This window comes from Oncorhynchus mykiss, chromosome 11 (assembly GCF_057628025.1).
Source record: "Oncorhynchus mykiss isolate SJ-2025 chromosome 11, ASM5762802v1, whole genome shotgun sequence".
Classification (NCBI taxonomy): domain Eukaryota; kingdom Metazoa; phylum Chordata; class Actinopteri; order Salmoniformes; family Salmonidae; genus Oncorhynchus; species Oncorhynchus mykiss.
The window spans coordinates 62,484,029-62,509,740 of NC_143032.1; the positions used below are offsets into that span (position 1 = coordinate 62,484,029).

At 41.5% G+C, this 25,712-nt stretch overlaps 3 protein-coding genes across 12 annotated transcripts in view; 2 read left to right on the plus strand and 1 right to left on the minus strand.

The window, feature by feature from the left end:
- usp30 (ubiquitin specific peptidase 30) lies at nt 1–18,046 on the plus strand. 6 transcript variants are annotated; one of them, XM_021621697.3, is made up of 13 exons: nt 1–601; nt 8,928–9,037; nt 9,150–9,332; nt 9,518–9,621; nt 13,508–13,606; nt 13,739–13,784; nt 13,868–13,962; nt 14,076–14,135; nt 14,359–14,445; nt 14,561–14,641; nt 16,040–16,262; nt 16,496–16,604; nt 16,743–18,046. In XM_021621697.3, the coding sequence occupies exons 2-13, from the start codon at nt 8,938–8,940 to the stop codon at nt 16,987–16,989; spliced, it is 1,434 nt and encodes a 477-aa protein (XP_021477372.2). In that variant the 5' UTR covers nt 1–601; nt 8,928–8,937; the 3' UTR covers nt 16,990–18,046. The 6 variants fall into 6 exon arrangements, with proteins under 6 accessions (XP_021477372.2, XP_021477369.2, XP_021477367.2 ...); XM_021621694.3 differs by lacking the exon at nt 1–601 and adding an exon at nt 7,249–7,648; XM_021621692.3 differs by lacking the exon at nt 1–601 and adding an exon at nt 8,119–8,333.
- On the minus strand, nt 17,434–20,952 carry alkbh2 (alkB homolog 2, alpha-ketoglutarate dependent dioxygenase). Of its 2 annotated transcripts, none has more exons than XM_021621703.3 (4): nt 20,774–20,952; nt 19,054–19,384; nt 18,770–18,968; nt 17,434–18,495 (listed from the first exon to the last, which is right to left on the minus strand). In XM_021621703.3, exons 2-4 carry the CDS (start codon nt 19,325–19,327, stop codon nt 18,186–18,188), a joined length of 783 nt encoding a protein of 260 aa, XP_021477378.2. In that variant the 5' UTR covers nt 19,328–19,384; nt 20,774–20,952; the 3' UTR covers nt 17,434–18,185. The 2 variants fall into 2 exon arrangements, with proteins under 2 accessions (XP_021477378.2, XP_021477379.2); XM_021621704.3 differs by having other exon boundaries at nt 19,054–19,343; nt 20,774–20,933.
- Nucleotides 20,317–25,712, plus strand: part of unga (uracil DNA glycosylase a) — an 8,308-nt gene continuing 2,912 nt past the window's right edge. The window contains exons 1-6 of one of the 4 annotated variants that reach the window (XM_090190822.1): nt 20,317–20,594; nt 21,140–21,337; nt 21,426–21,521; nt 21,695–21,792; nt 24,069–24,157; nt 24,593–24,959. In XM_090190822.1, coding sequence (XP_090046948.1) covers nt 20,499–20,594; nt 21,140–21,337; nt 21,426–21,521; nt 21,695–21,792; nt 24,069–24,157; nt 24,593–24,702 — 687 coding nt within the window. In that variant the 5' untranslated portion in view covers nt 20,317–20,498 and the 3' untranslated portion in view covers nt 24,703–24,959. Of the gene's footprint in view, nt 20,595–20,935; nt 21,338–21,425; nt 21,522–21,694; nt 21,793–24,068; nt 24,158–24,592; nt 24,960–25,712 lie in introns of those variants that run through there. The other 3 variants (XM_021621701.3, XM_090190821.1, XM_021621700.3) reach the window with 3 other exon arrangements.

The following is a 25,712-nucleotide window of genomic DNA, read 5'->3' on the forward strand; positions in this document are numbered from 1 at the left end:
ATTGTCACAGGTCTGTGATAGGCCATAGGCTGCAAGCTTTTTGATCCCTTCACAATGATTATGAAATCAATCCTAACATTTTTTTTATGCTAGTCAGGTTTGTAATTAAGATGTTATTTAGAACATTTCTGTGGGTAAAATATAATGCTTTTTAGCATGTGACAACCTGTATAATACGCTTAAGTCACGCAGGCTCCATTTTGAAATGAAAGCGAGGCTGAGGTGGGTAACCCCCGGAAGTCGCTACTCAAAACAACAATACACTGGATTTATATCGATACATGGGCAGATGAAGACTAGACTTTTAAAAATATATTTTTAATTTAACTAGGCAAGTTAGTTAAGAAGAAATTCTTATTTACAATGACGGCCAACCCCTAACGACGCTGGGACAATTGTGCGCCGCCCTATGGAACTTCCAATCACGGCGGGTTGTGATACAGCCTGTAACGTTAATCGAAATAGGGTCTTGTGGTGACGCCTCTTGCGCTGAGATGCAGTGCCTTAGACCGCTGCGCTACTCGGGAGCCCTGTATGCCCAAGGCAGTCAAACTAAGAGGTTACTGTAACTGGATCGAGGGTTACATTCACGATGTACAAGGTAAGATTATGTATTTGTAGGTAGCTAACGCAACTTTGAAGGTTGAAAAAGGTGTAAAGTTGGTATTTTAACGTAGCTTATTTGACCATTATACTTAATGTTTTCAGCTATTGCTACATAAAACCTTTGTAGCTAAGTATTTAGTTAATGTTCCCTGTTGTTGTGCTTGCCATCTTGGTTCAAGTATGGGTTCAGTCAGGAGTGAGGCAGGCAGGAGCAGTTTGACAGCAATGTCACACAATGTCCTCACATTATTCGTACATAATTCAGGTAGATGCGGGTCAGTTAGGAAAGTAGGTGTTAATTGAGTAATTCTATCTGCAAATTAGGATAATATTACTTTAGAAACAAACGGAAATGCGCTTGGATGCACGACTCGAATGGCAAGTGTGGAGGTATCAGTGTTGCCAACTAATTTTCAGGTTAAGATGCTAGAAGCAGGTTGATTTGTTGCTAAATGACGTTGTGATGTCATTGGGTGATAACGTAAAACTGCGTCATTACGTAGAATACACAATTACGTTTCTCAAATTGACTGGCCATCTCGGCAAAAAACATGATTTGACATTTGTTCAGGTACAGACTCCCACTATTTTCTGTACTTCTGGCTGTACAATTTTGATTGAGACATGTTGATTGATGTTGTAAGTTCTGTTCAAGCATTCGTGACCAACTATATTCATTGGGTTTGACTCGTCGAACCCGTACTACTGCTGCTGCAGTCAGCCAACATTGCAATGTACTTTATTAAAAAATAATAATTTAAACAACAAATCAATACAGAAAGTACATGAGGGAACACAAGTATATATAGATTATAAACAATGGACAATTGAGCTAGGGGGTACAATATCACATTACAATTACACAAGGACCTTAAGGGACATACATACACTTACAATTCTACCAGCTTTTTTGTTATTTAAGTATTTAACTGTCTTAAAGTATTTAACTGTCTTAAAGTATTTAACTGTCTTAAAGTATTTAACTGTCTTAAAATACAGTTCAATTTCTTTTTGTAGGGTAAGAAAATGTGTTTTTTTGTTTGTAAATGTAAATTTGTGTATATAAAATTTGTCCAAAAGAATAATGAAATGAATTACATAAAATGTTTCAGCTTATTTCTATCGTATGTAAATAATCCAAGCAGTACATCTCTACACAATAGTGTAAAATCTTCATAAATGTGTTCAATTATAAATCTACTGATGTCTTGCCACAGTTTTCTTATATGAATACAATGCCAAAAAAGATGTAACACTGTTTCTGGGTGGTCATTACAAAAGGAGCAATTTGAGTTGATGTTTTCCTTACACTTCTTCATATAGTAGTTGGCAGGATAATATTTATGAATCATTTTAAAGGAAACTTCCTTAATTTTGTTAACAAGTAGGTATGTGTGTGGCAACATCCAAACTTTTTTCCAACAGATATTATCAATAAATCCATTCCAATAAGGCATGACATAAGGTATAGATAGATACAACATCCTGCTAAAACACGGTTTGTATCGCTCTGTTGTTGAACGGACCAAAAGAGAAACAAATCTTTCCTACTGATGAGTCAATAGGGTCAATAGAAGGTAGCCTCTGAGGGTCAGGTCTTGACGCGTTCCTGAATAACAGAGCAACACCTGAGGGAATCTTAAACAATTGCAAAAATCTTTAGGTGTTACAGGGGCCTTGTAAAGTGATAAGAATTCCTTATAACTGAGTAAAAGACTCTCTGCATTTACCAGTTGGCTCACCAATAAGATATTATTTCGGAACCAATATTCTAAAAACAAAGAAATATTTGTATATAATATATCCTGATTATTCCATATATAATATATGTGTGGAGAAAAATTGTGTTTATAAATTAAGGACCATGACAAGAAAAACGTTCTGCTTTTCATCGGCAGGTTAACTGGAATTTTGTCAATATTATAATTGCAAAACAACATGAAGTTAAGGCCACCAAAAGTAGAGAAGACATGATGAGGAATACAATTCCAGATAGAAGTGGGTTTTCTTAGGAATTGTTTTATCCAATTGATCTTAAAAGTATTATTTAAAGTAGTAAAGTCCAGAAAATTCAGTCCACCATTCTCATAAGTGTTAATTACAACAGTTTTCCTAATGTAATGGGTACGGTTTCTCCATAGAAAGTTGAAAATGATCTGTTCTATCTCCTTGCTTATTTTACCGTCAAGATATAAAGATAGAGCGCCATATGTTAGTCTAGAGATGCCTTGGTTATTAGGACTCTACCTTTTAAAGAGAAGTCCCTCTGTAGCCATTGATTTAGCTTCTTCTGTTTTTTTTTAATAAGAGGGTTAAAATTTAATAAGCCTCTAGACTTCTGATCCTTTGTAATGCTTATGCCTAAATATGTAAGTTATTTTACTGGAATACCATAATATGAAGGTGTCACACAATCTTTGACAGCTATGAGTTCACATTTATTAATGTTAAGATATGGACCATACGCTTTGGAAAAGGATTGTATCACATTGATCGATATGGGAATTTGGTTAGCGTCTTTCAGAAAAAGTGTAGTATCGTCAGCCAGCTGGCTTTTAGTAATTTCTTTACCAGCTATGGAAATACCTTGTACAGGATTATTATTTAAAGAATTTGTAAGAAATTGGGTGATTTAATAAAAACAGGTACGGAGAGATAGGACAACCTTGCCTAATTCCTCTCTTTAACTCAAATCTAGGTGAGGTGCCATATTTCAATTTGATAGAGCTGTTACCATTTGCATAGAGAGTCTTAATAGCCTTACAGAAAAAATCCCCAAAGCCAAGTCTCTCAAGGGAGTGGAAGAGAAACTGATGCTCTACTGTGTTTATAAAAATCTAAAAATAATATGAAGCTATCGTCAGTTATTAGGTCTGAGTAGTCAAGTATGTCTAATACTAGTCTGACATTGTTAGAAATATGTCTGTTTCTCATGAAGCCAGACTGTGTTCCATCAATGATTGCATCCAGGACTTCTTTAATTATTTTTGCAAGTAGTAAGGCTAATATCTTATAGTCATTATTAAGAAGACAAATTGGACGCCAGTTATCGATGAGCAGCACTTATTTTTTAGGCTTAGGTATCAGTGTTATTAACCCCTGACTCATTGTAGGAGGGAGAACATTGTTTTTAATACTCTCTAAAAAGACTTCAAATAGGAAGGGAGCTACTTGTTCAGAAAATAATTTGTAGAATTCTGATGTAATTCCATCAACACCTGTTGATTTATTGTTCTTTAGATGTTTGATAGACTCTATAATCTCTTCAGCTTTTATTGGTTCATCACACTGTTTAGATTTGCAATGTACTGAAATTGCTGCTGGCCTGCTGCTGACGTCACTCACAATGCACTTTTGCAGCCATGCACGTGTGTTGTGACTTAGTGTGTGACAGAGAAAATCGTTTTTGTCATTTAGAGGGAAAATATGTGCATTTGAGCATTTGAGTCACTTTTCAAAAGTTTTTGAATACATTTTTAAAAGTAGCTAAATTGGTTGCTGTTTGAAAATAAAGTTGTCAGGGTGGTCTGAAAAGTAGCTAAATCTAGCAAAATAATTGCTAAATTGGCATCACTGGGAGGTATGTATTTTATTTGTGTGCTAGGATGCCACGAACTGCAATCCAAAAATGGAAAGTACAGTATGTGTGTCAAATTTACCCAATTCCCATTTTCATCTGGAATAATAAAATGGTAATGTAATCCCTTAAATGACATCCCTTTATGTTATTTTCAATTACATATAATGGACCCAAATTTAGTAATTTTTACCCCACCAGACAGTTACAATACTTAGCAGTATTTTCTTCAAACCCCTCACTAGTGAAAATCCATATATCTATGCAATAATCAAACCTCTTAAGTTTTTAATTCCAGGCAAGTAGACTTTTTTTGCATTGTTTCAGGTTCTGCTTTGATTTAGCCTAAATTAATGCATTATGGAATTGTTTGGACAAACCATTTCATTATCTGTTCTTTCTGTCCCTTATGGAAGGTTCTAGTAGTTGAAACGCGTTGCAGTTGTTCGTCCTGATGTTCTAGTCTGACTGCACCCATATGTATTATTTTGTAAATATATTCTGTTAATAGTTCATTAAAGTTTGTCGCAACGTCCCGGCCGCCTACTCTTCATCTTTCTGCCATTTAGGAGTCAATCTTCATCTCACTTTATGGTGTGTTGAAATAAATATTTTGTCTAACTCACTTATTTTTAAAACTTTTTTCCCCAAGCTGCAGTTCTACTCTGAAAGTCCATTCATCATGGAGACTAAATTCAACTGCAAAGCTGGCTCAGGACAGTGCAACCATTCCCTCAGTTTACTGTAAACCATAGCTCATTACATTAAAATGGGCTACACATCTATTCCACCAACAGAAACCTAAACATGCTTGCCTCAAACATGGCACATCCGACGCGTACGTCAGGCCTGAAGTCAAAACATGTAAAAACAGTTAAATCATCGAAAGTAAAGCCACTGAGGAATAACAATGCACCTGCCAACAAGGTCCGCAGGACTTGAGGGGATTGTGCCAAATATGTATTGTCCAGTCCCTACACCATTGCCCAGTAAATAGTTTGCTAGGAACCTTATGCAAAACCTTGCTGCAATAGGAAGCAACTGCCAGATATACACCTTGCTGGCCTCAAACTCGGAGCATACTTTTTTTTGTGAAATGCAACAATTATTTCCTTGAGAGTCTGAAAAGTTGGTGGACATGAAGTCCAAGTTGGACCAATACTTTTTTGAGCACTTCCTGCCAGCCCTGTGCAGGAATAAAGAAAAAATAAATCACACTGGTAGGTGGACAGGTGTGTCTCTGGTCAACACTCCAGTCCAGTTGGTGGCGGTAATGCACCTTAAAGTTGGTTGCCAACCGCCATATAAAATCCTCAGAAGAAGAAGGTGGAATGGTGATGCCCTGGTGCCATGGTAATAATAAATACTGGTGTAGTTTATTCAGTGATGTACAGGACTGGACTTTGAAATGTTTGTAATTTGATACATGATTGAAGCTTAAAATATGTCTATAAATGAAGTTAGTCTATTTGATTGAAGCTTGAACTTTTAATGAACTGTGAAATTATTGATGCTGGAGACATGTATTTTGATAATTAAATAGTCATGTTTGAAAAGCATTTGTCATGGTATTCTTCTCAGGTAGAAATTCAGTATATCAATCTATTGTACATCACAGAAATACAGTGGCTCTGTACATTGAGGGTTAGACAAATGGATAAATGCTTACAATAAACAATTCTTCATTCATTCCCATATAGTGGAAGTGGGTAGAGCACAAGATACGTGTTCTTAAAAACAGTAGCTCTTGGAAAGTTGAGTACAGCACGTACAAACCACAGCTGGTTAACTGAACTGGCGAGTGTCAGGGGGATCACGCTATCAAATATGTCTTCTAAGCCTGGTAATCAGCTTTCAGGGTGTCAGTCTTTAACCCCAGTGTACAACATGATGAACCTGGGATCACACTGGAAACTAAACTGTTGCCTTCTTAGTGAGTCATTCTCCTTTGCTAGCCAATCTATTTCATCACGCGCTGCCTCCAGTGGCTCCTCCGTAGGCAGGGGCTTCTGTGTAATCATGCTTTGGGAATAGCAGCTCTGCAACCTGGCCAGCTCTAGGGGAGAAGGAGGGTCTGTCATGGTCTTGGACGGTGTGTCGGGGAGAAGGGCCTTGGTCAGGGAGGTGACCAAGAAACCGATGGTTACTCTGACAGAGGAGCTCTAGAGTTCCTCTGTGGAGATGGAAGAACCTCCCAGAAGGACAACCATCTCTTCAGCACTCCACCTATCAGGCCTTTATGGTAGAGGTTCCAGACGGAATCCCATTGAGCACATCTGGGATCTGTTGGATCGGAGGGTAAGGGCCATTCTCCCCAGAAATGTCTGGGAACTTGCAGGTGCCTTGGTGGAAGAGTGTGGTGGGTGGTGGAAGAGGGGGGTAACATCTCACAGCAAGAACTGGCAAATCTGGTGCAGTCCATGAGGAGGAGATGCACTGTAGTACTTAATGCAGCTGGTGGCCACACCAGATACTGACTGTGACTTTTGATTTTGACCTCCCTTTTGTTCAGGGACACATTATTCCATTTCTGTTAGTCACGTCTGTGGAACTTGTTCAGTTCATGTCTCAGTTGTTGAATCTTGTTATGTTCATACAAATATTTACACACGTTAAGTTTGCTGAAAATAAACACGGTTGACAGTGAGAGGAAGTTTATTTTTTTGCTGAGTTTACTATCTTAACTAGCTACCATCCCACAACAACATGTTGGCTGGGCTTACTTCCGGGGTCATATGATTTCCCCAACCTCACTTTAATTTCAAAATGTCACCTGAAGCATGACTAAATGCAATGTTTGGTGCTGATGAAGTCTGCAAAGTTGAAGAAAGTGTGGAAAAGGTGGAAAAGAATAACAATGTCAACCATAGATGTCGCACTGATCTGGAACAATACACAAGAAGATGGAACCTGAGACCCTACGGCGTGCCAGAGGTGGAGAATGAGGATGTGCGAGGGGAGGATATCAGCATCTGCCAATAAGTTATGCCTGCAGATGTAGCCGATGTGAAATGGCTAGCTAGTTAGCGGTGGTGCGCGCTAGTGGCGTTTCAATCGGTGACGTCACTTGCTCTGAGACCTTGAACTAGTGGTTCCCCTTGCTCTGCAAGTGCCGCGGCTTTTGTGGAGCGATGGGTAACGGTGCTTCGAGGGGGATTATTGACGTGTGCAGAGCGCCTGGTTCGCGCAAGGGGACGGACGTAAAGTCTATACTGTGTTTCGTGATACCATCAACGTTGGTCGTCGCCTCGGCAAGAAGCAACAGCAAAACGATTCAAGACCAAGCGGTATCATCATCCTCTTCACTGCCAGATTCTACAGGGATGCTGTCTGGAAAGCTGCTAGGAAGAACGCATCTCAGCCCGGAGGACATAGAAAGAAGGAACAGGTTGTGGCCAACGACTAAGAAAGCACGAAATTATGGAAAGGCTGCTTACTTCGTCGGAGGACGAGGCTTCATCAACGGTTCAGAAATCCATATTCCTCTCTAAAATCTCACCAGAAGGAACATAGATAATTGTTCTAATGTAATGACCACCCAGAAACAGTGTTGCATATTTTTGGGCATTGTATTCATGTAAGAAAACTGTGGCAAGACATCAGTAGATTTATAATTGAACACATTTATGAAGATCTTACACTATTATGGAGAGATGTACTGCTTGGATTCTTAACCTACGATAGAAATAAGATGAAACCTTTTATGTAATTAATTTAATTATTATTTTGGACAAATTTCATATTCACAAATGTAAATTTACAAACAAAACACCACATTTTCTTAACGTCAAAAAGAAATTGAACTATTTTAAGACAATTAAATACTCTACTAACAAAAAAGCTGTTCGAATAATAAGTGTTTGTATGTCCCTTAAGGTCCTTGTGTAATGTGATAGCCCAATTGTCCTTTGTATATTATGTAAATATACTTGTGTTCCCACATGTACGTCCTGTATTGATTTGTTGTTCATAAAAAAAAAAAAGTAAGTCTCGAACAAATGACTTCCTGTACAGCTGTGTTTGGTCCGTCAAAAATCCAAAGATCCCAATTTAAGTTCCACTACGTTAGCTCCGAGAATATGCCGTGGTGCAGATCAGCGACATCTGAAAAGCTTATTCGGGAGTTCCTGTACTCTGGTACCATTGTCAGGTCAGACCTGAATGTTTTACAAGGCCTTTCTTTTCGCGCATTAAATGTGTGATTGTGTCGGGGTTTAGCGACGTGTGTTCAATGAGCTTGCTCTTTCTTAGTGCGCAGTTCGAACGACGTTTTTAAGTGGCGCACACACAAACGACGCCAAAGCAATCGAGTACTGTTGATCTGACTGCATCAATCTGAAATTAACGATTTGGCGGACTATTATGGGATTACCATACCATCTGTTAGCAAAATTCCAACATGTTTTAGAGAAGTCTTTGTGCATTGTTTCGTAGTAGAGGATGTCAAAAAGAGCAATCTACAGTAGCTAACGTTTATAGGCAGATCTGTCATGTCGACAGGACTGCCTGTCGTTGGCTGGCGAACATGTGTCATGTTCAGCAAATGAAATTCGACTCATATCTAGTCAACAGGTTTATTGAGCTAAATTGGGCTCCGCTGCTGCTTTGGATACATTAGAGTTTGTTAGGTATGGACATAAAATATATTCAGAGTAAGTAAAGGGAAACGCATTTGATGTCCCAACAGTTCAGCCTTTTCTATGAGACTGTCAATAATATGTAATCACTTTGGAATTTTTTTCAGGAATAAAATTATGAAAAACTGGGGAGTCATTGGTGGAATAGCGGCTGCCATGGCTGCTGGAGTATATGTTCTATGGGGTCCAATTACAGACAGCAAGAAAAGGAAGAAAGGTAAGCTTGCCCAATGTCTGTGTAGGCAGTTAAATACGAGATCACTAATGTTATGTAGGTGGATGTTTATGAGGGCCATTGACTGTATACTAAAAAAAAGTATCCACCATAGGCATGGTACCAGGCCTGCTGAACCTGGGAAACACCTGCTTCATGAACTCTCTGCTCCAGGGCCTGGCAGCCTGCCCTTCCTTCGTCAAGTGGCTGGAGGAGTTCACTAGCCGCAAAGGTGTGTCAAAGGGCGAGCCAGAGAAGGACCCCAAACTTTCCACAACTCTCCTGCAGCTTCTCCAAGGTAGTGTTTGGTGATGGGCGAAGAAGGAATCAGAATCCCTGTACACTCAATTGTTAGACTCTATGGTTGCAACCCAAGTGGCACCCTATACCCTACGGTGCACTACTTTTAACCAGGGCCCATGTAATGCACTATGTAGGGTACCATATGGGATGCACTCTGACAGTACATTCTCTGATTTGCAGCACTGTCAAATGACAACACTGGGGAGGAGGATGTGCTGGATGCAGGGCGTCTGCTGGAGGTCCTCAGACTCTACAGGTGGCACATCAGTTCCTTTGAGGAACAGGTACGTTATCCTTACTTGTTAAGTATTTGTGAGCATTTTTTCAGAGCATTCAAGTCAAAATGATTGTCTTAAATCTGTTCCCCATAAGAATTCTGCTCCACGTTCAAAACAAATTAAAAGGCATCCCTTCCAGTCGAAGCTCACATCCACTACAATACCATAGTACTTTCCAATGGAGCAGCAAGAAATCCCCCTATGGATTTCACATGACTTGGCAGGGGTACAGCCATGGGTGGGCCTGGGAGGGCCTGGGAGGACCACCCACTGGGGAGCCAGGCCCAGACGATCAGAAAAAGTTTTTATTACAGACAGAAATACTCTTCAGTGCCCCCCCGACGATCCCGCAGGTGAAGAAGCCAGATGTGGAGGGCCTGGGCTGGTGTGGCTACACGTGGTCTGTGGTTGTGAGGCCGGTTGGACTTCCTGACAAATTCTCTAAAATGACGTTGGCGGCAGCTTATGGTAGAAATTAACATTAAATTATCTGGCAACATTTCCGGTGGACATTCCTGCAGTCAGGATGCCAATTACACGCTTCCTCAACTTGAGACATTTGGCCTTGTGTTGTGTGACAAACTGCACATTTTAGTCACCTTTTATTGTCCCCAGCACAATGTGGACCCGTAATGATCCTGCTGTTTAATCAGCTTCTTGATATGCCACACCTGTCAGTTGGATGGATTATCTTGGCAAAGGAGAAATGCTCACTAACAGAAACAAATGTGTGTACAATATTTTGAGAGAAATAAGCTTTTTGTGCATATGGAATATTTCTGGGATTTTTTTTATTTCAGCTCATGAAACACGGTACTAACACTTTACATGTTGCATTTTATATTTTTGTTCAGTCTATGACTGAGATGTGGTCGTCCCACCTACCTACACTACATGACCAAAAGTATGTGGACACCTGATCGTCGGATATCTCATTCCAAAATCATGGGCATTATTATGGAGTTGGTGCTGCCATTTTCTGCTACAACAGCCTCCACTCTTCTGGGCGATTAGGCCTGGCTTGCAGTCGGTGTTCCAATTCATCCCAAAGGTGTTTTGATTGGGTTGAGGTCAGGGCTCGGTGCAGGCCAGTCATGTTATTCCACACCGATCTCGACAAACCATTTCTGTATGGACCTCGCTTTGTGCATGGGGGCATTGTCATGCTGAAACAGGAAATGGGCTTCCCAAACTGTTGCCACAAAGTTGGAAGCTCAGAACCGTCTAGAATGTCATTGTATGCTGTAGCGTTAAGATTTCCCTTCACTGGAACTAAGGGGCCTAGCCCGAACCATGAAACCAGCCCCAGACCATTATTCCTCCTCCACCAAACTTTACAGTTGGCACTATGCATTGAGGCAGGTAGCGTTCTCCTGGCATCCGCCAAACCCAGATTTGTCCGTTGGACTGCCCCCATTCTCATCGACGGGGCTGTAGTGGAGCAGGTTGAGAGCTTCAAGTTCCTTTGCATCCACATCACCAACAAACTATCATGGTCCGAACACACCAAGACAGTTGTACCTGTACCCCTTGTATATAGCCTCGCTACTTTTATTTTACGGCTGCTCTTAATTATGCACTGCTCAAAAAAATAAAGGGAACACTAAAATAACACATCCTAAATCTGAATGAATGAAATATTCTTATTAAATACTTTTTTCTTTACATAGTTGAATGTGCTGACAACAAAATCACACAAATGATCAATGGAAATCAAATTTATCAACCCATGGAGGTCTGGATTTGGGTGACACTCAAAATTAAAGTGGAAAACCACACTACAGGCTGATCCAACTTTGATCTAATGTCCTTAAAACAAGTCCAAATGAGGCTCTGTAGTGTGTGTGGCCTCCACGTGCCTGTATGACCTCCCTACAATGCCTGGGCATGCTCCTGATGAGGTGGCGGATGGTCTCCTGAGGGATCTCCTCCCAGACCTGGACTAAAGCATCCGCCAACTCCTGGACAGTCTATGGTGCAACCTGGCGTTGGTGGATGGACGAGACATGATGTCCCAGATGTGCTCAATTGGATTCAGGTCTGGGGAACGGGCGGGCCAGTCCATAGCATCAATGCCTTCCTCTTGCAGGAACTGCTGACACACTCCAGCCACATGAGGTCTAGCATTGTCTTGCATTAGGAGGAACCCAGGGCCAACCGCACCAGCATATGGTCTCACAAAGGGTCTGAGGATCTCATCTCGGTACCTAATGGCAGTCAGGCTACCTCTGGCGAGCACATGGCCCCCCAAAGAAATGCCACCCTACACCATGACTGACCCACCGCCAAACCGGTCATGCTGGAGGATGTTGCAGGCAGCAGAAAGTTCTCCACGGCGTCTCCAGACTCTGTCACGTGTCTGTCACGTGCCTGTCACGTGCTCAGTGTGAACCTGCTTTCATCTGTGAAGAGCACAGGGCGCCAGTGGCGAATTTGCCAATCTTGGTGTTCTCTGGCAAATGTCAAACATCCTGCACGGTGTTGGGCTGTAAGCACAACCCCCACCTGTGGACGTCGGGCCCTCATACCACCCTCATGGAGTCTGTTTCTGACCGTTTGAGCAGACACATGCACATTTGTGGCCTGCTGGAGGTCATTTTGCAGGGCTCTGGCAGTGCTCCTCCTGCTCTTCCTTGCACAAAGGCGGCGGTAGCGGTCCTGCTGCTGGGTTGTTGCCCTCCTATGGCCTCCTCCACGTCTCCTGATGTACTGGCCTCTCTCCTGGTAGCACCTCCATGCTCTGGACACTACGCTGACAGACTCAGCAAACCTTGCCACAGCTCGCATTGATGTGCCATCCTGGATGAGCTGCACTACCTGAGCCACTTGTGTGGGTTGTAGACTCCGTCTCATGCTACCACTAGTGAAAGCACCGCCAGCATTCAAAAGTGACCAAAACATCAGCCAGGAAACATAGGAACTGAGAAGTGGTCTGTGGTCCCCACGTGCAGAACCACTCCTTTATTGGGGGTGTCTTGCTAATTGCCTATAATTTCCACCTATTGTCTATTCCATTTGTACAACAGCATGTGAAATTTATTGTCAATCAGTGTTGCTTCCTAAGGGGACAGTTTGATTTCACAGAAGTGTGATTGACTTGGAGTTACATTGTGTTGTTTAAGTGTTCCCTTTATTTTTTTGAGCAGTGTATTTATTTTTTACTTAACACTTATTTTTCCCGACTGCTTTGTTGGTTAAGGGCTTGTAAAAGTAAGCATTTCACCTGTTGTATTCGGCCCATGTGAATCGTGACTCATCACTCCAGAGTCCAATGGCGGCGAGCTTTACACCACTCCAGCCGAATGGCATTGTACATTGTGTTCTTAGACTTGCGTGTGGCTGCTCGGCCATTTCATGAAGCTCCCCACAAACAGTTATTGTGCTCATGTTGCTTCCAGAGGCAGTTTGGAACTCAGTAGTGAGTGTTGCGACTTACCAGCACTCTGCGGTCTTTTTCTGTGAGCTTGTGTGGCCTACCACTTCGCAGCTGAGCCTTTGCACCTAGACATTTCCACTTCACAATAACAGCACTTAAAGTTGACTGAGGCAGCTCTAGCAGGGCAGAAATGTGGATGAACTGACCTGTTGGAAAGGTGGCATCCTTTGACAGTGCCACGTTGAAAGTCACTGAGCTCTTCAGTAAAGCCATTCTACTGCCAATGTTTGTCTATGGAGATTGCATGGCGGTGTGCTCAATTTTATACACCTGTCAGCAACGGTGTGGCTGAAATAGCTGAATCCACTCATTTGAAGGGGTTTCCACATACATACAAGTATCTTAGGATGAATGCACTAACTACATCACTTTGGATAAGAGCGTGTGTTATATGACTAAAATGTAAATGTGCAAGGTATATTGGTTTAATCTCTCGTCCCTATTTACTTTTCTTAGGATGCCCATGAGCTCTTCCATGTCCTCACCTCTTCCTTGGAGGAGGAGCGAGACCGACAGCCCAAAGTCACCCATCTCTTTGACATTCAGTCCCTTGAGGTACGTTGTCACTCCCTTTCCTTTAATACTCATAGCCCTGCTAAGCTTAGTCTCTTTCAGCACAGTGTATTTTTGATGTAAGTTAATTGTATTTTTGCCTTCTGACTTCTGTTCCTTTGTTTTTGTTATCAGAGTCTCCCAGATATAGATGATAAGACCTTAAGCTGCAAGAGTCGAGGTAAGAAAGCAAATAGTGGTGTGGAATATTTTACTAGAGAAGTAGGTTTTGGGAAAATAGGAAAACTACTTTTGCTCTTCCAGGCCCTCTTCATCCTTTACGAAGTCCTTGGAAGTTTCCACATCCTTTCCATGGCCGCCTAACAAGCAATATGGCTTGCAAGCGTTGCGAACAACAGGTGATTAATGTATTTGATTATTTTTCATAACACGTGAATATCAGATATTTGGCAGTGTACTGTCATTAAATCAGTGGTTTGTTTGTGCTATTAATTCATTTTCTTGTTTGCAGAGTCCAGTGCGATATGACTCTTTCGACAGCCTCTCCTTATCCATCCCTTCGCCGCAATGGGTAAGCAGAGTGGGTGACAGGAGAAAAAATACATGACGGAAACGTTCAAATCATTCAGGTGAAGGTTTTCCTTGTACCATTGCTGGTACAAATATCATTGTGTACACCAAGGTTGCAGGAGCAAAAGCTTCCACGAGTTCAGGTAACCCTGTTCTACACGACTATGTAAAATAATAGCTTGTGAGCTACAGTATATGCAATGTGCTGAGTATATTTCCCTTAGGGCTGGCCTATCTCTCTGGATCACTGTCTCCAGCATTTCATCTCTTCAGAGACCATTAAAGAGGTGGAGTGTGAAAACTGCACCAAGGTATTAGTCTTCACTTGGTTGGTTAAGATAAAGGAACTGTACTTCTGTGAGCCTATGGGTATGTTATTTTGGAGCTTTAGAATGAACCTTGTTTTGACATCATCTCTCCCGTCAGCTTCAACAAGGCACCTTGGTGAATGGGCATGTCCTGGAAAGCCAGAGGACAACCTTCATCAAACAGCTTAAACTGGGAAAGGTAATGGTCTTTCCCACTATCCATGTTTTTATGCAAGTAAAGTCAAAACGTATACAGAAATGGCTGTGATAGACACCGGAAGTTTCGCCACAATTTTAGAAATGCAGACGGATCATTTGTTCGTTCGACATGGTGGGATCTTTTTGTATTAGTAAAATTAATTATACAAGAAATGGCGGTGGAAACATCCTCATGTGCAAATATTGATTAGATAACCGTCATATCGAAGTGAACTTTGAGTCACACAATATTATGGTGTGTGGTCCTCCTACAACTCAGGAAGCCATGCAGTTTATTAGGCTATGCTGCCCTAAGGGAAAACGCAGTAACTACGAATTTGGTCAAAAATGTTTAATCTGTTGTAATGGCCAGGTATATTATCTGATTTAATCTTGGCATTTAGTTTCTTGACACAAGAACGAGCCAGTTGATCAGAATATATCATGGAGTATCAGAAATTCCTGTCTAGACAGAAAAAGGAAGTTACTGCATTTTTCCTTTTGTAGTGCAGTGCAGATAAAACAAGTTATGAACTTCACAGGGTGGTGAAAGTGCACGGTGATGAGCTTGATGCTCCTTTCCAATAAATATCCAGGGTCGTATTTTCGGTAGTTGGAAACACATTGGACTTTAGATTTTTATTCGGTACATCAATCATGTAACAAAGTGGTTATACAGAAACCCAGCCTAAAACCCTAAAGAGCAAGCAATGTAGATGTAGAAGCACGTTGGCTAGGAAAAACTCCCTATAAAGGCAGGAACCTAGGAAAAAAACCTAGAGGAACCAGGCTCTGAGGGGTGGCCAGTCCTCTTCTGGCTGTGCTGGGTGGAGATATTCGTTTAAGAGTTTAAGGCCAGATTGTTCTTCAAGCTGTTCAAACGTTCATATATGACCCACAGGGTCAAAAAAAGAATCAGTGGTTGAAGAGAGTGCAACATGACAGCGTCTCATGAGTAAATGTCAGTTGCCTTTTCATAGCAGAGCATTGAGGTCAAGACAGCAGGTGCGGTAGGGCGGGAGAGAGATGGGGAGAGGGAGAAAACAACATGAAACGTAAGCAAAAAAGTACATTTTGTGTGCACTCCATCACACAATGATTTTTATCTGCAACAAGTCCGTTTGGTGGGAAAATGTGCATATTTTCTTTATGCAGATTTTAGAATATTCCCATGAAAATCTGTCACTAATTGGATGGAAACCTAGCTATTGTGACCTACTTGATGATATGTGAAACAATTGCTGTGTACTAAATGGTTTCACTGCTTTACTGGTATCCCCTTGCACACATCACTATCAGATGCATTTGTGTCTGGCTTCAGGATATCCTTGTCCTCAGTTATGTGACATACTGTATACAGGTATATGACGGCGTGTGTTTGTGTGACTCCTCCCTCCAGCTCCCACAGTGTCTCTGTATTCACCTGCAGAGACTGACATGGTCTAATGAGGGTACGCCCATAAAGAGACAGGAACATGTCCAGATCTCAGAGTACCTGTCTATGGACCACTACAAACACCGCGCAACCATTCAGAGGCTCCAGGTCATCAACTGTACTCCCAAAACCATTAAAGCAGACAATTCAGGAGAGGCTGCAGATAAGACCCCTCCCAATGGCAAAGGTACGGTGAAATCACTTAAATTGTCTTCCTGGAACTAAATTGCTTGTCTTATGATCTCTTACCTTTTCAGCTTGAGAGGACTGAGAACTGTCATGATTGTTCTTAGTGTGTTCTTGGAAATTGGCCTTAGATTATTTTGAATTTGATTGAGGACATAATGTAATTGTTGTTTTACAAACCCTTGAAAGGCCTTGTACAACACTAAGATCATACTGTATTCTACTTATTTTCAGATATAGAACACCATAACAACAACAAGCCTCTGTCCAATGGAAGCTGTTCGTCTGTCTTTCTCCATTCTCCTGGGTTGAACCCACAGGTCAACCTCACATATGACTACAGGTAAACACAACCTGATAATCTTAAACAGCCTTTTCATATCAATAAAGAGAAGAACCAATTATACAAACTCAGTAAATTGTCTTGGAATTATAGTGTGTACTCTGATAACACTGTTGAATACACCATGTCTCTCCACAGCTCCTCAGAATACCACTTTCAACTGATGGCTGTGTTGGTTCACCATGGTGACATGAACTCAGGACACTTTGTCACTTACCGCCGCTGCCCTCCCTCGCCCCACAGCCCCTCTCCATTCAGCTCCCAGTGGCTGTGGGTTTCTGATGACTCTGTACGCAAGGCCAGTCTGCAGGAGGTGCTGTCCTCCAACGCCTACCTACTCTTCTATGAGCGGGTGAGACGGCTCCGTCTACTGTTGGAGGAGTAGAGCCCCGGAGCACTGAGCCAGACTGGACACCTACTCCCCTGCCAACCCATACCACCACAGCCATGTGTGCCACAGAAAACACCCCTCAGAAGTGTAATTCTCCAGCCCCAATGGCTTACCTGTAGGATTGTGCTTTAACAGTACAAAAGATTATGCTGCTCTACTTTGACCTCCTGTCATATTAAAATCATGAATGTCCCCCTCGTCTTTTACAGCGATTTAGGAGGCACTGCCTTTTAGATCCCAGAGATTGCCTACCTGTAGGAATAATTGGACTGTTCTCAAAAACATCTCAGAAAACTGGTAGTCGTTTCACAAAAGATTTGCGTTACTTCAACCAAGATGTTTTAGGCTAAATGGGTGTTACTAGATTAGGAAATGTGGAGGTACTTGACATGTAATCACTGTCTTCAGCCATTTGTCTGGAAATAATCACTCAATATATCTTAATGTAGGTTTAATTAAAATAATGCAATGTTTCAATTGACATTGTATATAAGCTGCTGTATATTACATTTTTCTATGTGTGTAACAAATTCAGAATACTGTAATAACGTGCAGGTGGTTTGGATTGTAGTCTAGCTCCACATGCCTGCAGACCATTTACTTTCATGTAGAATCATTTCTGCAGTTGCTTGTTGCACAAGATCTCATTGTATCAAGCTAATGTGTATATTGTTATTTTTGTTCCTAAATGATATTGAAGCAACATGATAGTTTTACAACTCTTTTCTAGAGCAACGGAATTGGAATTGATAGCAATGTAACAAATTTATCCCAAATATTGTCTGATTTGCCAAAGTGTTTAAAGTTGTGGTGGCAGTGTACAACTACACAATCTGTGTGTATTGCTCAACAAGCATACCAGTTATAAATACTGCCATTTACTCACTCTCCTCCAAGTATTGAATTAGGATGCAACCTCTAAATAACCCTCTAACCCATTTTCTGATCAATTTGCACTAATGTATATTTTGAAGATTTGTGTGTGTGAGATCTGTCAAGAAGTTGATATTTTTCAAAGATACAATTATGAAAATAAAAAATCTATAAGTAAGGAGTTACCACGACTGATTTTTATGAATTGGACCATGAACAAATTCAGAAACTAGTTGAATCAATATTGCAGTGGGGACAGTACGTCCCCTGACGTCAGCCACAATGAAGTGAGACTCCCAACGGACCATGTCTGACCCTCATTTCTTGCAGTCTTGGAGGATGCGTCTGAAGGTAAGGTTGATGCGGGGTGTGAGGACCCTCTTGCGGGCTGGCAGGCTGTGGTACCAGTGGGTGTTTGTGGGAGAGTTCATGAGGAGCAGGCTTCCGTGGGCCAGTTCAAGCTTCACCGGGTTGATCTGCCGTCGGCGCTGTTTTCCCCGTGACTCCCGGTGTCTGAAAACAAAGTCCCGGACCGCCCCCAGGGATACGGAGGCGATGGGACAGAGGGGGTCCAGTTCCCGCTCATCATCACGGTGCTCACCCATGTGATCATGTCCATCTTTGTACCTGAGAAAACCAGGAGCAGCTACAATGGAATCACAGTAGAACAGTCCTAGAGTGTATTTATTACACCGAAACCGTTTACTCCAAACAGAAAACGTTTTGCAACGAAAACTAGCTATTGGACTACTAACTATTGGACAAATTCAAGTAGGTCTCTCCCTGTTTTGCTCCATTTGCTTCTATTTGGTTCTTAAACAGTAAACTGTTTCTGTTGCAAGACATAATGAATACACCCCTGTAGATGTAGAATCTTCTATAGCAGTGTAGACAGACTCACCTGTTAATCAGGACGAAGTTGAAGGTTTGCCCTGTTGCCTTTGTAACAGCATCACGAATGTACTCCAAGGTTGGAGTCCACGGGCTAGCCTGAAGACTCACTCCAGAATAGGTGTAGGTTAGTCCTGCGTCCCCACAAGACGCCTGCTTTCTGGGGACATTGTAAACCTTCCCAAACACCTGAATCTTTGTTTTATCTCCTGTAACAAAACAAGAATGGCTCATCTACATACCAAGAAGAAATGTATCTGAACTGTCACTGAATTGAGTGTGACAATTGTATACCTGTGAGGTAGACTACCTCCTCCTCCAGCTGTGTGTAGAGGCAGTCTGCTTCCTCTTTAGGAAAGAGTAGAGCATAGTCACAGTCCAGTCCCTCTGCTTCAATCTTCTGCCAAGACTGAGAGAACTCAGTCAAATAGGCTTTCTCCTTCACATCCTCCTTTACAATCCCCTGATTGCATTCTTCCTCTTTACATTTTTTCAACACAGGTTCTCTCTGTTCATCTGTTGTTCCATCAATATAGCGCTTCCTGGATTGACTCACAAATGCATCCATCAGCCACCTTCTTGCTCTGTGCTCACCAACATGAGAAAACTTCCTTGTAATAATGTCCTAGACCAAGAATGAAAAGAGAACGCAGGAGTACGGATAACAGGAGGAATAGGCCTACAGATAAACGTATAGCATAGGATAATTAATTACTAAATACGTGAGTAGAAAGTTTACAACATATCACTCACTATACTTGGCCATTACAGTTTAATACCTTGCTAATCTCAAGTATGAACATTGAATTATAACCATTGACGTAAACAGGTAAAAAATGCACACTATGATGGACAGTGCCACCCGGGGTCCTTGGGAAGTCCCTACACTTAAACCCTAACCCTTACCTTAACCTCTACCCTTACCCAGCGTTTCCCAAACTAGGTCCTGGGGACCCCAAGGGGTGCACATTTTTGTTGTTGCCATAGCACTACACAGCTGATTCAAACAATCAATTTATCAAAACGTGCACCCCCTGGGGTCCCCAGGACCGAGTTTGGTAAACACTGCCTTAACCATTTTAAATTTCAACTTCAATGGTTGGTCTTGGTGAATGGGTTGGAATATAAAGTGAACGTCTAGCAACCTAAAGATTGTGTGTTCAACTCTCATCATGGACATCTTTAGCATTTGAGCTAATTAGCAACTTTTTAACTACTTAATACTTTTTAGCTACATTGCAACTACTTCGTATGTTAGCTAACCCTTCCCTTAACATTAACCATTTGAGCTAACCTTTAACCTAACTCCTAAACTTAACCTTAACCCTAGCCTAGCTAACATAACATTGGACTTTTTGAAAATTCGTAACATATAATACGTTTTGCAAATGTATTATATTGTACGTTTTGCAAATTCATAACATATAATACGAATTGTAATTTGTAACATATTATACGAAATGGGTGATGGACAGCCACAAATGAATACATATCATACTAAGTAGTGTGCCAAATTCCGTACAGAATAATACTAAATGCTCTGAGACCATGTTAGATAGCGCCGACCATACTATGACGGAAGCCCTGCGCGCGTTCACCTTACCATACGTCATCGCAAGTTGGCGGGAAATGTCTGTCAGAGAAGTGGTTCAAAACAAGCGGGACTGTGTTAGTGCTGCTGAACAATAAGGAAAGCAAGCTCTAAGTCAACTACTACCAAATTAATCAAGGTTACTAAAATGATAGGGCAGAAAACGATCAATTCTTTTTTTTCGCCCATTTCGAAGAAGAGAGCTTCGGGAGGGGAACATGAGAGAGAGGATGCCCAAGAACATGTGAGAATTGGCGCACTATTAATTTATAATAATTGTTTGCACGCGAGCTGCATGAATACAAAACGGTGCAATTGTGTAACTATTTTAGGTAGCTAACATTCTGTACATTACAACTTTTAACCTAAAGTTGCATGTATACACATTGAAATCAGGTTATATACTGTTTCACCAGCACGTACCTTGTTGTCTTGACGCTGTTATTACAATAATCTGCTTGCTAACTAACAAAATAATTGATTCAATTGTTACATTTTATGTGATAACATTGAAAAGACCATACAACATGGGTTTCAAACCAGTATTCTAAACCATCTTTGACCGTAACACAAATCCCGCGATATCTTTACCATCAGCGATCACAGGGGGTGGCGTCACTGGCGTCAGTGTTTAGGAAATTTCGTAGTAGATTTAGAACATGTTGCTAGCTGGCTAAAATGCTTGCAATGAATGTACCATATTTGAGACGTTCTCCAATAATGTTTTTAGCTGCACCATTAACAGCCACATGTGTTTCACCAACCTTGCATTTTGCTCAATATACCAAGGTGAAGAAGCTGAAGCTATCAGGCAACGGAACGACGGAGTCACCCCCTTCTCCAGTGTGTCCAGAACTGCTGGCCCGAATCGCCAAAAACAAGCAAGCTGCGTTGGAGAAACTGTCCGCCAGTAACACACCAGATGAATTTGGGGAGAGTTGGAGAAAGAGTTTGGTCTCTGAGTTTGGAAAGCCTTATTTCATAAACGTAAGATGGGTCTACCCACACATAGCTACATCGTACAGATTATCACAAATGTGCATAATCAAATTCCCTTCGCTCCTTACTGTTTCAGTTGATGTCTTTCGTTAATGGAGAGAGGAAACGGAACACTGTCTACCCACCCCCTCAGCATGTTTTCACCTGGACACAGATGTGTGACATCCAAGATGTAAGTTTAGGTTTTTGACAACAATGGCACATGTACAGTTTTTCATATTAAGGGGCAGACCCCGCTAATGTACAGTATGAGCCAACTCATAGGGTTAGACTGTACAAGTTATTTCCAGGGGGAAGAACCACTGCACTGCCCATAATGTTCAGAGCCATTTCTCCTTGGTACAGGTCAAGGTTGTAGTCCTCGGTCAGGACCCATATCACGGTCCAAACCAAGCCCATGGATTATGCTTCAGTGTGCAGAGACCTATCCCACCTCCACCCAGGTAGCCTACAGTATTATTACGTTGTAGACCATGTTGAACATATCCAGGCAAGGGGACTATGTTTCCTGCAATAAAATGTATGGTGTAATACATACAGTGCCTTTAGAAATGTATTTTAAATATCTTTTTTGTCAATGATCTACACAAAATACTTGAATGTCAATGTGGAAGAAGAATTCTAACATCTGTAAAAAATAAAATAATAATAATAATATGAAAAATAAAACTCTGTCTTGATTAGATTGGTATTCAACCCCCTTGGTCAATACATGTTAGAATCACCTTTGGCAATGACTACAGCTGTGAGTCTTTTTGGGTGTCTTTTTATTTTATTTAACCCCCTTTTTCTCCTCAATTTCGTGATATCCAATTGCGATCCTGTCTTGTCACTACAACTCCCCAACAGGCTTGGGAAAGGCGTAAGTTGAGTCATGCATCCCCCGAAACATGACTCGCCAAACCAAGCTTCTTAACACCAGCCCGCTTAACTCGGAAGCCAGCTGCACCAATGTGTCAGAGGAAACACCATTCAACTGACGACTGAATTGAATGGTGTTCATTGCTCAAAATAGTATGCGGAATCATCTGGATATGTGTGCAACAAAATTTCAACCTTCACCTTCTGCTACCATTTCTGTCAAGCCGTCTACACATACAGTTTGACGCATACGTTCAACGTAAGCACCACACAACGCACTGCAACTGCCTCTGCAACGCCATGCTGCCAGGCAAATGCAGTGTTCCATTGGAAATGAATGTACTTCTGGTGTACCAGAAGTACATTCATGCTGTCGGTGTGATCGAGGTGTAAAAATGAATCTTTCACTCAGCTCTTTACATGCGCACAGCCCCCAGCCAGGCAGTGTGAGGTGGAATAGGATTCGTCGTTCTTTGTCTTGGTGCGATTTAATTGACCAACTATGAAACAAAACGGCAGAAATACTTTGAAGACAGCTTCTGCACCGTTTATTTTAATATAAATGTGATCATACTTGACTTTTTATTCACATGTGAGTGAAATGCTCGCACTGTTGAGCCCTGACCATCTGTCAACGTGGTTGGTGAAATAGACATCTTACACACCAATGCCAAAATCTACCCACATTTGACAGGTGGCGGGTGTTAATTTTAGGCCCTGGTTGGGTTGGATTTGCCCCAAACATAACGCTTTGTGTACGGGACATAAAGGTAATTTCTTTGCCAATTTTTTTTGCAGTTTTACTTTAGTGCCTTATTGCAAACAGGATAAATGTTTTGGAATATTTTTATTCTGTGCAGGCTTCTTTCTTTTCACTGTTTAATTAGGTTAGTATTGTGGAGAACTACAATGTTTATGTATCCTCAGTTTTCTCCTATCACAGCCTTTAGTCTCTTTAACTGTTTTAAATTCCCTATTGGCGTCATGGTGAAATCCCTGAGCGGTTTCCTTCCTCTCCGGGCAATTGAGTTAGTGACTTTGTAGTGACTGGGTGTATTGATACCAGTGGAGGCTGCTGAGGGGAGGATGACCCATAATAACGGAGTAAATGGAATGGATTCAAACACATGGAAAAACCATGTGTTCTATGTATTTGATACTATTCCACTAATTCTGCTCTAGCAATTACCATGAGTCTGTCCTCCCCAATTAAGGTGCCACTAACCAACTGTTATTGATACACCATCCAAAGTGTACTTAATAACTTCACCATTCTTTAAGGATATTCAATGTCTACCAATAGGGGCCCTTTGTGAGGCCTCCCTGGTCTTTGTAGTTGAATCTGTTTGAAATTCACTGCTCGACTGAGGGACCTTAGGTAATTGTATGTGAGATACAGAGATGACGTAGTCATTCAAAAAATCATGTTAAAGACTGTTATGGCACACAGTGAGGGCATTTAACTTATGTGACTTGTTAAGCACATTTTTTCTCCTGAACTTATTTAGGCTTGCCATAATAAAGAAGTAGAAAACTTATTGACTCAAGACATTTCAGCTTTTCATTTGTAAAAAATGATAAATCAAAAAACATAATTCCACTTTGACATTATGGGGTATTGTGTGTAGGCCAGTGTAAAACAAAATCTACATTTTTAATAAGTGTTTTAATTCAGGCTGTAACAACAAAATGTGGAGAAAGTCAAGGGGTGTGAATACTTTCTGAAGGCACTCTATATTTATCTGTGTGAAGGACATTTAGCTTTTTTGCCTTTTTTTTATTCGGTATTGGTTTTAGTTTTTCATATCATTGACACAGTTGCCACATCGTCAAATGTATTGCCTCTTCTTTTTTTCAGCTTGTTGAATATGTACAAAGAATTGGCGTCTGATATAGAGGGCTTCCAGCACCCTGGACATGGAGATTTAACTGGATGGGCTAAACAAGGTACTGTAGGCACAATAGTCTAGCACACGTGTCTCAGGAGGGCATAATGTCTGCAAGTTTACGCTCCTCCCTTCTGCCTTATTGATCAGTTAAAGTCATTGATTAGTTAGGAACTCCCCTTGCCTGGTTGTCTAGGTCTTAAGTGGACACTAATTGAAAGCAAAATGAAGAAAGCCAGCAGAGAGACGAGCCCTTGAGGAATTGAGTTTGACCAGGGGTGGGCGGTATACTGTATTTTACAATATACCGGTATCGATGCACGGACCGGTTTGGATTCCACTTTACTTTCTATGTTATTGCAATGTAAAAAAAAAAATCTATGAATATTGTTTGTGAAATGTGAGACGCTACTCAACCGTGTGTAGCGTCCGTTTTTATAGTTTACTCCACCTACTTGAGTCGTCTCTCCTCTCTCTCATTCCGCTTTCCACACAGACCAAGCCCTGCCCCGTCACTCAAGGAGCGCAGTTGTTTTTGCTCGACCAAGAGACCACTTGCTTGATCCAGTCTGCATGGTCAATGCCGCACATGGAACACGATGTTGATAACGATGCTGATTTCCACTTTGCGTCTTAATATATTCCACAAGCGTAATATATTTACACAATTAGTTTGTATCGTACTGTGCAACTTCTTAGAAAGTTGTGGCTAAAATAAATCGTTTTAGCCTCTAACGCTAATTGCTAGCTAGCTAATAAATGTACTGAGTCCAAGCAAACGCAGTTAGCTAATATTGATTGTGTAGGCCTAAATCAACATGTTTGTGCAACATCATCTTCTAAATTAAAGAGTTATATGCAAAGCATGAATGCTATTTAAAATTTGTATTGGCGGATCGCAAGCAACGGAAAGGTGCATGCACCACCACCTACTCTACTGGAGTGTGAAGCCTGTTATGGCCCCCTCCCCATTCATCTATTTCTCAGATCAAGCCCTTTAAAAGCCTACTGTTAAAGACTGAATTCATTACACTTTGAAATAAATGGGGAAAGAAATTGCTCTACACCCATTAACCTCACCACTATTCCACTAATTGTCCCTATCTGATCCTACACCAGGCTGGCAGCCTGGGAGGACGGGACACTATCGTTCAACACACTTTAACTCCTGCAGTAAAATCTATTTCCCTGCAGCTGCCACCACAACATCTATATTCTGTGGTTGACATTCCATTTCTGCAGGACAGTTGATAACCATGGCTATGAACGCTAAGAAGCCAATCTTACTGAAGTACATGTTATTTCTATTACTCTCCATTGGCCTCCGCTTACTCTCAGGGAACCTCTTAGGATCACTCGCCCTGGACCCATCTTCCTCTACTACTCCCTTCACAGCCTCAACATAAGACACCTTCTGTACTCCTCTGGCCCAGTCAACCTCGACCTGCCTTTCTCTCACCGGACTCTTCTGATCTCCAGCAACATTAACACACAGCTTTTTCCACAGATATTACACATCTCTTTGTCTCATGCCCTCCTGCACACTTCTTTAGGAATCTCCCTCCTACACACTGCTGCGACATGACCATAAGCTTAGCACCTACAACACTGTGATC

Bases quoted from the DNA above. Each gene is read 5' to 3' on its own strand.
- alkbh2 (XM_021621703.3), bottom strand. From the start codon at position 19,327: ATGGATGCATTTGTGAGTCAATCCAGGAAGCGCTATATTGATGGAACA. The intron at 18,969-19,053 runs GTATACAATTGT...GTTTTGTTACAG, and splicing joins GGAGGTAGTCTACCTCACAG to GAGATAAAACAAAGATTCAG. The intron at 18,496-18,769 runs GTGAGTCTGTCT...TGGTTTTCTCAG, and splicing joins AACTTCGTCCTGATTAACAG to GTACAAAGATGGACATGATC.
- usp30 (XM_021621692.3), top strand. From the start codon at position 8,182: ATGACTTCCTGTACAGCTGTGTTTGGTCCGTCAAAAATCCAAAGATCC. The intron at 14,136-14,358 runs GTAAGCAGAGTG...TATTTCCCTTAG, and splicing joins CCATCCCTTCGCCGCAATGG to GGCTGGCCTATCTCTCTGGA. The intron at 16,605-16,742 runs GTAAACACAACC...GTCTCTCCACAG, and splicing joins AACCTCACATATGACTACAG to CTCCTCAGAATACCACTTTC.